At 35.7% G+C, this 12,771-nt stretch overlaps 2 protein-coding genes across 2 annotated transcripts; both read right to left on the reverse strand.

The window, feature by feature from the left end:
- Positions 1-1,087: 1,087 nt before the first annotated feature.
- LOC134840634 (tetraspanin-1-like) lies at positions 1,088-6,745 on the reverse strand. The gene is made up of 3 exons (XM_063856577.1): positions 5,754-6,745; positions 4,441-4,607; positions 1,088-1,347 (listed from the first exon to the last, which is right to left on the reverse strand). Exons 1-3 carry the CDS (start codon positions 5,926-5,928, stop codon positions 1,198-1,200), a joined length of 492 nt encoding a protein of 163 aa, XP_063712647.1. The 5' UTR covers positions 5,929-6,745; the 3' UTR covers positions 1,088-1,197.
- A 6-nt stretch (positions 6,746-6,751) lies between these two features.
- On the reverse strand, positions 6,752-10,694 carry LOC134840018 (exportin-4-like). The gene is made up of 2 exons (XM_063855645.1): positions 10,481-10,694; positions 6,752-10,156 (listed from the first exon to the last, which is right to left on the reverse strand). The coding sequence occupies exon 2, from the start codon at positions 10,109-10,111 to the stop codon at positions 6,752-6,754; it is 3,360 nt and encodes a 1,119-aa protein (XP_063711715.1). The 5' UTR covers positions 10,112-10,156; positions 10,481-10,694.
- Between the last annotated feature and the right edge of the window lie 2,077 nt (positions 10,695-12,771).

Raw genomic sequence — 12,771 nt, forward strand, 5'->3', positions numbered from 1 at the left:
TTTTTCCTATTAAATTGAAGCTCTTCTAGGCATAAAAGATAAATTGAAATCAAAAAATGAGAACGACTTATAAAAATTAGAGTCAATGCAATTATTTTACAGACGTAAAGCGGAGCTTCGCAATAATTGCGAAGCAAAAAACACATTGCCCTACAAAATAGTGAATGAAAAAAAGACAAGTCAAAAAATACTCATGAAAAATTATGTTGGAAAAAATTATTGAAAAATAACTTGACAAAAGTTGTAAAATTACAGCTACAAAAACTTCATATTTGTATCGGATGAAATTCATAAACAGCCCTTGAAAAAGGGAAATCCTTTACCGAGTGCCAACAAAGGCGACAAACTTTGGATCGAAACCTGTTCAGCCGAAAACGAAACTTGTGATAAAATTTCAAGTTTCCACGACTCATCCAAACTGAAACAAAATCCCGAACGGATATTTTTTGCCCTCGAAAATACGAAAAACACGTTGACGAAGTCGATATACTATAATCTGAAACTGTTTGAATATATATTAAAAAAAACGAAAATAAAATGAAAAAAAAACTCAGACATGGTAAAATTATAAATTTATGAAATTTCAGTGATAGAAAAACTGTTTAGAACAAAACCCATGCTTTAAATAATAATTCAATTAAAACCCTGCCAGATTAAAAAAAATGGCGTTTAAAAACGGAAAAAGAACCGAAAGAAACTAGGACGAAAAGCACGAGCCCGAGAAAGATTTAGACATTTTTTTTTGATAAGATAATTACAACCTGAAACTTCAAAAGATAATTACAACCTGAAATTACAACCTTTGCAAAGATAATAACAACCTGAATTTACAACCTGAAACCAGAAGATCCTCTAGAAGAGATTATCTAGAAGTGTGGACAAAGTTGTTTACAGGACAAAAGTCTAGTACCCGATTGCAATACCCTTGCTTATCGCAAGGGTAAACAGTTGATTACGGATCAAACATTTAATTGAAAATCAGTTGGTCAACTCAGATAACTCAAAATTTTTCCTGCTTTCCGCTATAGTATTTATATTTGAGAATGAATAGTCTTAATAAGAATGAATAGACGTTAAAAGATATAAAATGATCAAATAAATATTTTCATTGTCATCAACTATTTGTAGTATGTTTTTATATTCGTTTGAATCCACAGCCGGGCCTCTTCATTTTAATAAATCACACAGGCTCGACTTCTAATGTAGAGATCTTCCAACTTTCACAGCCGAGAAAACTCCGAGGAGCTGAAGGAAGGCGTTTAAGAACACTCCCGCTGTGGTTAGAACGACTCTATTCTTGAGAGTCGATACCAGTTTCCTTCCACCAATATGAGACACATATTTCTTCTAATACACAGAAAGATCACATCTTTTACTGTCAAATTATCAAGGCAAAACTGAGATTTTGCAACTTGTGACAATAAAAAAAAAGGAGGCGCCCTCAAATAAATGCCATTTCAGTTCGATTTTCACAAAACAAACCTACAATATAAATATATAAATATGTATATCCTATTTTGTAATTTATTGCCAATATGCTCCACAAGGGCCAGGGAATTTTCTGGAACATGCAAGCTGAACGAATCTACCAATTTTTTATAGTAAGAACCAAGGGAGGAGATTGTTAAGCAGATTAGGTTAGTTGAATTTTCAATCAATCAGAATGCAGCAAAATTATAATTCTCAATAGAAAGCTCTAGCGCTAATTTACTGTATTTGTTAATAGAGTGGAGATTCTTAAGTAGATACCATAGGGGGAAGATTGTTAAGTAGATCCCTAGTCGATTCCATGTTTGATATTAGCGTTCTATCCAACTATTTGTTGGGTGACCTTGACACATCGCCAATCATTATTATATCAGTTCATCTCCCGATGAGGACCAAAAGCTGGAATTTTTATGGCCAATAAAATTGTCCGCTCGCTGATTATGCAGAAAAGCGAAAGCAGAATCAACAGTAAAAATTATTAGAACTCTCTTTCAATTTAAACTCAATTTGTGGTGTGGTGCTCTTCGCGCGTCTTTGGTCAATTATAAAAATCTGTTCTCTTCTGGCCTGGTACGCACGCACCGCATACCAGTTCAATTGCATAATCTGCTGATCTCGTCATAATTAATTCGTTTACGAGTGGTTAATAAAACATCATCAAATTTTATAACTTGCGAGACCTGCAGGCTTTTCTGCCTGTCGCGTGATGTCTCTTAAGTCATTCTTTAAGCGTTCAGTTTCAGATCAAAAAGAATATCATCAAAAACTTCACATGAAAATTTACAAACTTCAATTGTATCAAATGATGGAAGAAAAAACAAGAATTTTTACAAAAAAAATAGCAGTTGCTAAAAAAATGTGTTTACTTCTAATTTTTTTAATTTAATTTTTAAAATTAATTCTTAATAAATTAAATTCTTCAAATTGTTAAAAACATATATACTTCTTGTGCTTGAAATATTTTTGAGGACTTTAGACAGATCTGAGAACAGCAAAAGTGATGTGTATTTTGCGTAATTATCTTTTGGATCCTCTAAGAATTAGCTATTCTGTTGCTTTTCAAATGACGAATGAATAACTTGTTCTTACAATCTACTATTTCAATCAGCCAGCACATCAGATATCGATGGACATTCGATATTATATCTAAAAAACTAATTAATCCTTCGCGGTTTTTTTCTCAAACCGTCTAAATATTTCTTCAATGTTTTCTATTTTTTCAATATAATTGTCATTAACCACCGCCCCCTCTCAAACCGCTGGTGAATGTCCGCAAAAAACATTGCCGCTTTTACTTTTTTCTTGCCATAAAATAGATGAATGGGCCTGGAAAAGTTGAATGCAAGTTTTTACCGGTCTTTTGAAAATAAATATTGAAACCTTTAACATCAATTTCAGGGCTAGGCTTCATCAAATTTTTTTTTGATTCGCCGATATCACTTAAGGATTCGTCAGAACGTAAAAGTAACTTCCTAAAATATACACAAAAAACAGCAAAAATTAATGCAACCGTAAATTTGAACTGGCCCCATCCATCAGGGTCTTCTATTTCATTAATTGATCGACTTATGAAGTCAACTTTTTGGTTACTTTTCACAAAAATGGTCATATCTCCAAAAATACTGTTACATCAAACATGTGAAAAAAATTAATTCAAAAAAGACCCCAGACGCCTACAGCATAAAAGTCACTTTTCATAGTTTTTTATGAAGTTCTACCACCAATCAGATTTTTATTGAAGCCAACTCTTTAGTTAACTGAAATTGTTTTAAAAAAAACTAAAACATGTAAAATCTCGGAAACTGAGGTTGAAAAAATTAAAAGAAAGCCAGATTTGCAATACCTAGGAGTTCTCTGACAGCACCAGAAAAAATTATTGAAAATTTCAAATTACGTTTTTATAAAATCTACGTTTTTTGAATTTTTATAAATGAAAGTACGCCATCTTTCGGCTGTTAAACGGTTTTCATCAATCATTTTTGGAGCCATATTTGCAACCACTAAGCGTACGTGAAAGAACCCCCAGCATAGGGCTGAAAGTCTCCAATTCTGTTAGTTTTTGTTTTTCATCAAATCTAAGTTTTTCCAGCACTGGTATTTGGAGGTCAGTATTGCAATCCCTGAGAGCACCGCATCATAAAATTTCGATGTGAAGTTCTGTTAGTTTTTCTGAATACACTTTTTTTTAAAAAATGAAAAAGCTATAATAATTTTGAACTTTGAGTGTCGAAAACCAAAAGAATTTGAGCAGTCAATATTTGGAGGGCAGAATTGCAAGCCTATAGCTCATCACCATAGGGTTGGGAATTTTATGTTTTATTAGTTTTGTATCTCAGTAATTGAAAATTAAAAAATCATAAGAACCCCACATCTCGAAAACCAACAAGATTTTGAGCACTCATACTTGTAACCACATAGTATACCCGGAGGAGTTTCAAAAACTTCATATTCTATTAAGACTTTTCGAATAAAAATTTTTCAAAAAAAAATTTAAAAAGCAATCTCGGAAAACAAGGATTTGAGCAGTAATATTTGAGGCTAGATGTGCAACCCCTCAGTCTACCCTGACAGCAGAACGCTTATACAATTTTTAAACGTTTTAAACAATGATTTTTCTCATGCTTTGCTGGGCTACATACGAGGCTCAATTTGATATTTATTTCTCGACCATTGACCCATAACTTCATTCCTACACTTTGTTACTAAAGTCAAACCAATTAGAGAAAAGATTCGTCGTTCAAAATTTCATGGAGATAATTTAAATCAACGCTGTATTTTTGTTTAATTTGATGTTTTTCCGGTTTTATACTTTCGACTAAAATATTTTCAATATCTTTGATTGATGTACTTTCTTTGCAAATATTTGCGACTTCTATGGGATTTTTGAAGACTTAATTCTGACTGGCTCACAATGTTTTCATCGGTTCTTCCTCTATCGTGAATCATACTCACTAAATTCTGCTCAAGCCTGTCAGTTGGCTCGACTAAAGCTAACAGGCAGAGGGCAACTTCAGCGAAAATGACGATGCAGAGAAAGACAGCGAATAGGTAGAGGATGCACTTGCTCTTTTTCCAAGTTCCGTAACACCCGAGGAATCCCAGAATCCCCAGCAGAGCAGCTGCAAAAAAAATTCGCATAATTTTTACATTATATGATCATCCTACGCTTTTGATCATGAAAAGTGGCCAAATTTCACAAACAAAATGATCTTATTTTTTTGCAAAGGCTCAAAGTAAATACATAGCTTTCACCCATACTCAGCTCAAATTTGAGAGGAAATTTGAATTCAATTCATTCAAAATATAGATCTTGATAATCATGGAAATATATTTATAATATAAATAAAATATTTATTTATTTATTTAAATAATATATCATCAAAACCGAAGCTAGAGACAAGCAAGCCAGTTGCACTGGATCAATAGGATTTTTGTTCGCTGGGAATTCTCAAACATTAGATCAACTATTGAAAAAAAAATAATTGACTTTTTTTGCGCCATTTGCACTTCGGGGTGTTTATTGTAGGGCGTAATTTGCCTGCCATTCGGAAAACGATTTGGAGAAAAACGAAGAAAAGTTCATTTAAAAAACGCCTCAATTAGTAAAAACTCCGTTTTACTCATTAACTCAAGTCCAGGGTTGCCATGTTATTGAGAAGGTGTTATTAACACACTTATACTTAACATGTTATTAACACATTGTTTTAACATCTTGAGCTTCCAATTCGAATGCAGTCCTTTTTTTTCATAATTCATCGAAAAAATAACTCGACTAGGCCTAGCCTATATCCTTCAATGCTGGATTGGAGCTGTGTTTCTCAACTCTCGGACTCGCCTATGGAAAACTCCGAAGTTCTTTGGGCGTCCAGAAGGCTGGAGAGCTGGCTTTTCTCTTTAAACAACTCGATGATTTTAAAATTCAATTATGTTTTCAGCGTGTTTTTCATATAGTTAACATGTTAACGTGTTAAAAACGTTTTAGTTAACAATATGACAGCCCTGCTGAAGTCTCAACTAACCACTAATCATCTAAGGCTCATATTTGAAGAGTTATTTTTAACAATTTTAAGTGCTTTTTAATGAAAGTCGGAAATTTAAAATTTGTTCAAAGTTAACTTCAAAATCATTTTCGAATTGGAACGCAAATTACACTCTCTGATCTTCAAGTGCAAATGGCGCGAAAAAAAACTGGCTGTTTTTTTCAAAAGTGAAGAATTAAAAAGAATTGCTTGCTATTCATTTTGGGCCACGAGTGAAAAAGTTACCTCCGCCGAGCAGGTTGACCGACACACGCGAGATGCTGTATGTCTCGGCAGAAGCGTTGTAGTCATACAACTTCAAAGCATAGAACTGGAGTCCAAAAATGAAAACAGCCCCGACCAAGATAACCAGTGAAAAGATGAAGAAGAAAACCTTCGTGATTATCAAACAGCAGACCATTTTGAAGTTCAAGGTAAACTTTACTATTCAATTTGTTCTCAACAAAGATGTTCTCAACTTCTCTCACGATACAAGGTATCAAAGTATCAGGCACTACTAAAGAGTGATACGGTCAATTGACACAGACAAATCTTCGCGCCCCCTTTAGAAACAGTGAAATGATGCGTACATTCTGATAAACAATTACGGACACAATTATGGGAAACATTCAAAACAGGGCTAATTTTCATGCTTACAGGCACATAGAGCAGATCACGACTGATGAAGATTCCAAGAATCTTTTCCAAGAATCTCTAGGGTTGAAACTCTCAATTCTTAGGTAGCATAGAAGAAAAGGAACCATTAGCTAACATATGCGAAAATCAAGGACTAAAACAGCCGACCGCTGATATAAATACGCTCTTCAATGATTTAAAAAATTAGCAGAAATGCTTTGCATTAAGGCGCACATAAGCCCAGCTGTCTGGGGAAGTTAAATCTTGATTTGAGAATAATTAAGCGGACAAAACTTTGCGTTAAACAAAACAGTTCTTTTCCAGGCTTTTATCGGCATAAATTTCGCTATTAAGATTAAACCTATTTGAAAAAACTCAGCATAGCATTTTAAACCTCTTCACGTATCCAAAAAAAAACTCTCAAAAAACTCGACAACCTCTCAAAAATCTGATTAAAAAAGGAGTTAAGTATTTCTTTGTAATTGATTTGGTAACTCAGATTATTTAGTTAATATGAATATTTCATTATAATTCAGAAAACACGATAAGACATAATACTATACACATAATGATCCGCAAAATTTCAAACAACAAATTATGAGTTCCGTTCAAACAACTACCAAGCCTCCCACCACATCCAAGAATTTCTCCAGCCTGTTTTTGAAGATAGTATTCCTCCTCATCGAGTTTCCTCTCGCGTTAGCATTGCAAATAGGGGCTGCCAAATTCGAAAATGCTCCAGCAACTTTCTCTCGAGTACCCCCATCACCTGTTACCAAATTGGTCAATACCGCTTCAAAAATTTCGTTCATATCATTTGGCAAAACAACCATTAATTGGAACACAGCTTCTGAACTACTTTCTATATTTTCACTTGATATCGAGTGGTTGATCAGACATTTAAAAAGCGTTCTCATCAAATGTCGGCAAGTGTTCAAAACAACTGATTTTTCAGGTTCGTCAGAATTTGTTGATTGAAGCAAAGTTTGAGCATATTGAGCCAATGATGAAATACAGATCAGAGACTGGTTCGACTCATCACTTGTTCCAAACTGCAGAGCACCGTCTAGAGACGCCACAATCAGCTCAAACACTCTTGAATTCGCTTCTTTAAGAATTTTATCCGAGTTGCATTCAAAAAGTGTAGCTAGCATGTCGTAATACACCGTTGAAATTCTTGGAATTTTGAGGAGTTCACTGGTCAATATTGGTGCAATTATGTTCAAGGCACTAAGTGCTGCTTTAGCACAATCTTCAGAATTGAACGTAGAAAAGACATCCACACTTTCGATTGATGATATGTTCAGAACAATTCCAAGAGCAGTTTCGGCCAACGTTATTGCAGAGTCATCTTCTGTAGCAGAAGACCCAGTCTTTTCTTTGAGGATTCCAAGCGAAGTTAAAGTTTGTAAGTAATGGCAACAAACATCTAAAAGGTTCAGCATTTGGGAATTATTCATGGATGGAATTCCAATTGAGGTTAAATCGTAGAGACAGTTCAACTGACACAGCAAGATTTCATCGTTGTATAAATTGGCAGTCAGCATTTCGCTGAAGTGATGGACAACTTTGAAAGTATGTTCAAATATGATTTCAGTATTTTCGACATGACATGCTTTTATTGAGCCCCGAGTCAGCTCCAAAATTAGACCAAGCTCACGAATCACACCTGAAGTATGGCTCGACTTTTTCAACTCATTATTACGTAACACACAAGCATCGAAGTTATGTAATAACAGATTGTTGAGTAACAGTTGCGTCATTTCTGGGTTCTTCATGACTGTTTGCAACAGACTTTGCATCAGTATTCTACAGCAGTCAGTTGAAAGACTGTTCCAAAACTGGTCGTGTTTTGTAATCAATTCAATTATTTCGTTCATGGCCGGACATTTCAGAACAGCTTCGCGACTATGTTGTACCAAAGTCAGCAATAGACTCAAGGTTTCTTCTATAACTGAACTCTCTGAATTGTATTTGAGAATGTTAAGAAGAACTTTGCTCAGCAAAGTTTCGACCATCCATTGACCGCCGCCACTGTCTTCTCCAAAAATGGTCTTCAAGCAGGAACTGATTTCCATACTTACCGCATCTTGCCGATACAACACGTAGCTTTCAGCTAACCTTTTTAAAAACTCTAAACAGTCGGTTGAAACTTCAGGTGAAAGCATAGATGACATGTCTGCATGAAGAAACCGATTCTCCATGTTAATGTAATTGAAAACTGATGATATAAGCAAAACAACCGGGTCGAATGTTGTTTGTTGTGTTTTAGACACCGTTGCGTAACCGATGAAGAGATTATGCAATAGTGATGGTTCTTGCGTAACAGAGTCTTGAGCTCGAAGCGAGAAATCTAAGATTTCATAAGGCACAGAAGGCGTCTCTCCAATAGTTTCATCTGCGATTAAGTGAGACGCAACCAAAACAATCCAATGTGTATCTTCGAAAATCTTTTCAACATTCATTGGATTTTTCTCAACTGTAAGACGCTGGAATAGCTTATAGACTGAATGATCCATTAAGGATGTTACCAGAGGCACTGATTTATCCAGGCAACTTCTACCAATTGTAGCTATTGAATTTAGTTGATCAGTGAATAGCAATCTATCACTTTCCTCTGTTTCGTCGATTTCTGTTTCATCGTACTCTTTTCTCAAGCCATCTGGCTCCGCTATGTGACATTGCAGATAGAACGAAAACAAAGAAAAACAGTGTTCCCGAATTTTACCATTCGACTGAGCAAAATTGTTGTCTGCTATATGTACTACCCAACAATTCAATAGCAGTTGAAATGCTTCACGGAACACATGGTCGTCATTTGTCGCTTCTTCTGTAGTCAAGTATTGACAAAATTTCAAAGAAACTCGACTTAGTTCATCGAAGAAAGCAAGAAATGTCGATTCTGGAAGGGAAGACCAAGTATCACGGCCAAAACAAATGCAAATCTTGTTAATGACTGAGGCAATTTCGAAGGGGTGTTTACAGCAAAGTTCGTCGTTTCTCGTTAACTGGGAGGTTACAAAACTAACAAATGTAGCTAAATAGCTTCGTTCTTCTGCTTTCTCTGTGAAAACATTTCCCGAAAGAGAAGCAAGTAATATCACTGAGCGCAGCCATGGATTGTACACAGTTTCACTGTATGGTAATTTGAGTCCTAGGGTGATGATAAATTCTACATGATTTGAATTAAGAAGCAATGCATTCCATTCGATTCCCGGTCGCAAAATCTCGGCAGTTTTTGTCATCTGATGACGATTTGTATGCATAAAATTCCAGCTCAGTATTCTTTCAACTAATTGAAAGGATCGCTTGGCAAACATATTCATATCTTGAGCTGTTAAGTTTGACTGGTCCTTGATGACGTTTTGCATTTGAAAGACCATGGTATCAAAGATGAGGGGCAGATCTTTGCTTTGAAATTCGATTTTCGACATCTTTAAGGCTAGTGATGATACTTTCAACTGGGAATCATATATTGAACTGAACTCCGATATCACAGCATCGGCCAAACTGAAAGAGAAGCAACGAAGAGTTCTTTGTTCGGCTTTAACCAGACCAAAAACGCTTTCAATGACTCTAGATTTTACCCATGGATCGCCAGCAATTGTTGAACGCTTCACAATGATTGAAACGGTTTTGCAAATCTGTTGGATGATAAAGGTCTGTAGCCGATCACAAAACAACATAGCGAACTTTAGTATTGATTCCAACCAAGAGTGGACTTCTTCGAAGGTCAGAGTTGTCCAATGAGCTACAATTGCTTCCTTCAAGACATTGAAAGTATAGAACAGAACAGCATCAGAATGAGAGTTTACTTCGTGGGAGTGAATGATTGCAGCCAAAAAACTAAGGACATTCGGATCTTTCTTGAATCGTATAATAATATCTTCGGCTAGTCTCCTTTTATCTGAGCTGGTAAGTCCACTAGCCAGTTGATCCGAGGCCCAAGAAAACTCTTCTAATGACATGATATCGATAAAAACTGAAAAGTTTCAGGCGAAAAATTTAGCTGCCTATGGGAAACAGAAGTCATTTCCTATTGAACTGTGCAAAAATTTAACTGCGTTCAGTCGATTAACAGGTTGTACGATGTGGATCAGAAATCTTTTTTTAGTGAAAACATTCAATCACATCTCAAATCAATCAAAGTTTTGCATATCTTTTATCGGAACTCAGATGTGCTATCTAATTCGTCCGAGGAGGTTCGTGCAAATGCTTAATCCTCTAGTGATTATATGATAACTCTTAGTTTCTAGACGTCAATAGACTTTATACTAAAAAAAACTGTCACAGCGATTATTGATTGAGTTCAATTTTCCCCTAGATAGCTGTCTGACTGAAAGGTAATCAGAAGGTCAGTAGTATCATAGTAACCGAGGTTAACAGTCAGGAGTCCCTTCATCGCGTATTGCAGTCAAGATCCTTGGAATTTTCTAGATATGCAAGTGATAATGATAAAAAAAGATGACAAGTTTTCAATTAAAATCAATACGGGTTACGTTTCTTCTGACTGAAAACAGAAAGGTTTTACAAATGTTGTTGAAGTTAGTAATGGAAGAAACATTGGAGTTTAAAAGTACAACAAGAAGAAACACTTTAATTGTTCCGACTTTCGATACGAAAGTAACGGAAAATTTGTGCTCGGGGTGGGTTTTTTTTTCTTCAGACAATTTTCGACTTTTTCACTAGCCATTTTTGAAGGAATTTTTTTATATCATTCGAAAGGTATTGTTGTACTGAGCTTAAATTTGAAAGGATATTTCACCTGTGATCCTTTTTCGTAAAGTTATGGGGGTTTAAAGATTGCCATTTTGGGACAATTAACGCGCGATAAATTTCTCGCTATTAACGCGTAAGCGACATTTAATTCGTCGTAGAAATCGTTCCAAATTGGTTCAAGGAAGCTTATATGCCATAATTGATTTGTTAATAGGAGCAAAATCTATCACTTAGTACTTATTATGAAGTGTGGGGGATGATTTAAAAAAAATCAAATTTTAGAAAAAAATTTCATTTTTTCTAATTACATTTAATTTTTTTATATTATAGAAGGTTGCAAAAAGTTCGGACAGACAGAAATAATTAAAAAGAGCAATCTGCCAATTTGGAGCAATTTTTGCATGCAGATTTTATTTTTTAGGTGACATTGAGACATACTTTCTGTCTGAAAAATTAGCTTTTACATGCAAAAAATGTCTGAAAAAGGACATTTGCTCTTTTTAATTATTTTTGTCTGTCCGAACTTGTTGCTACTAATTATATTACTGCTCCATAAAACTTAAAAGGCAGTCGGAACATTCAGTGCTTCGCCCTGGTACGAGCAGTCTTGTTACTTGTGACATTCGACCAAAATGTGCCAAAATGCAATCTCTGCAGAATTCGAATTTTTAGCAGCGAGCCTTCCGGATTAGTGATTTTTAAGGATTAAGAACGTTATTTGAACGATTGAACAAAACGAGAAGGTTGAAGGATTCGGAAATTGCTAACTTTTAAATTTTCGAAGTGATTACGTAACATTTCTGAGAAACGTCAGAAACGGCCATTTGGGCAGAAAAGCTAAAAAGCAACAGAAGAACGACAGTCGCACTGACGAAAACAACGAAGATTGTGAGAGAAAAACAACAGAGAAAAACAGAAGAACGGTCCGAGTTGCAACTATTGTGTCGCTACAATAGTTGCAAGGCCGTTGCAGACAACGGTGAAGGGTGGGAGACAGCCTTCCGGGTTACGAAGAAATCAAGCTTAACGAGCTTGATTAAGTGGATTCAAGAATCCGGAAGGGTTTCGGAACTGAAATTTTTATTCTTTTATACAAACTTTTAGCTTCTTGTCATGTCCTGAATTGAATTTAATTAACAACTAGATTCATTTTGATAAGGATGAGAAGCTAGGAGTTGGGGGAAAGGGTTGATCCATCTTCGATGGAGATGATGATTTTTATCTACTGAACAAAAACAAAATTAATTCAAAAAGTAGTTGCCCTGTTTTTAGGAGTGACCTCGTGGTCTGGGGATACTGAGACCCAGCCATGAGCTCACTATTTCTGCATGTAATCTAGTTAATTTGAGTGTTTTGACCGAAGCCGAAAGCAGTAACGTTTTTGTCGACCCGATGTTGGAAAAGACCACCAAAAGTACTGGCTTGGTAGAGACGGTGAAAAGCATATAAAGCTCTGTTTAGACGTTAGCCAGTCGTCTTAGGACTTAGTTTTATTTTCCGTCGATATGTATCTTCCGGGCGAATGTTACATACATGTTTTTATGGCGCTCCTGGGTGTTATTCTTTTTTAACATCATGACCGGCAGAACCGTTAACGAGCACTCCGCGCCGAGCGGATGCTCACATTAACGCCCTTAATAGGCCTAAGCCGCCGGGGCGGAAGGATAGTTCGGAACGCGGTAGCCTTCCGGATTACCGTGAATAGCTTTTTAACTTAGTTAAGACCGAAAATTCACGAACCAGGAAGGGTGGGGGGATTCGCGGTCCCGTCGTTCCCTGAGGGGCTCGTGACCAAAAACACTTAAAGATATATACAAAACCAAACAAAAAGTAGTATAGTACCCAAGAAAAACAAAAAAACATAAAAAATAACCGAAAAAACCAAAAACAGTAAAAAAAAAAGTAAAAA

Source organism: Symsagittifera roscoffensis, chromosome 2 (assembly GCF_963678635.1).
Source record: "Symsagittifera roscoffensis chromosome 2, txSymRosc1.1, whole genome shotgun sequence".
Lineage (NCBI taxonomy): Eukaryota > Metazoa > Xenacoelomorpha > Acoela > Convolutidae > Symsagittifera > Symsagittifera roscoffensis.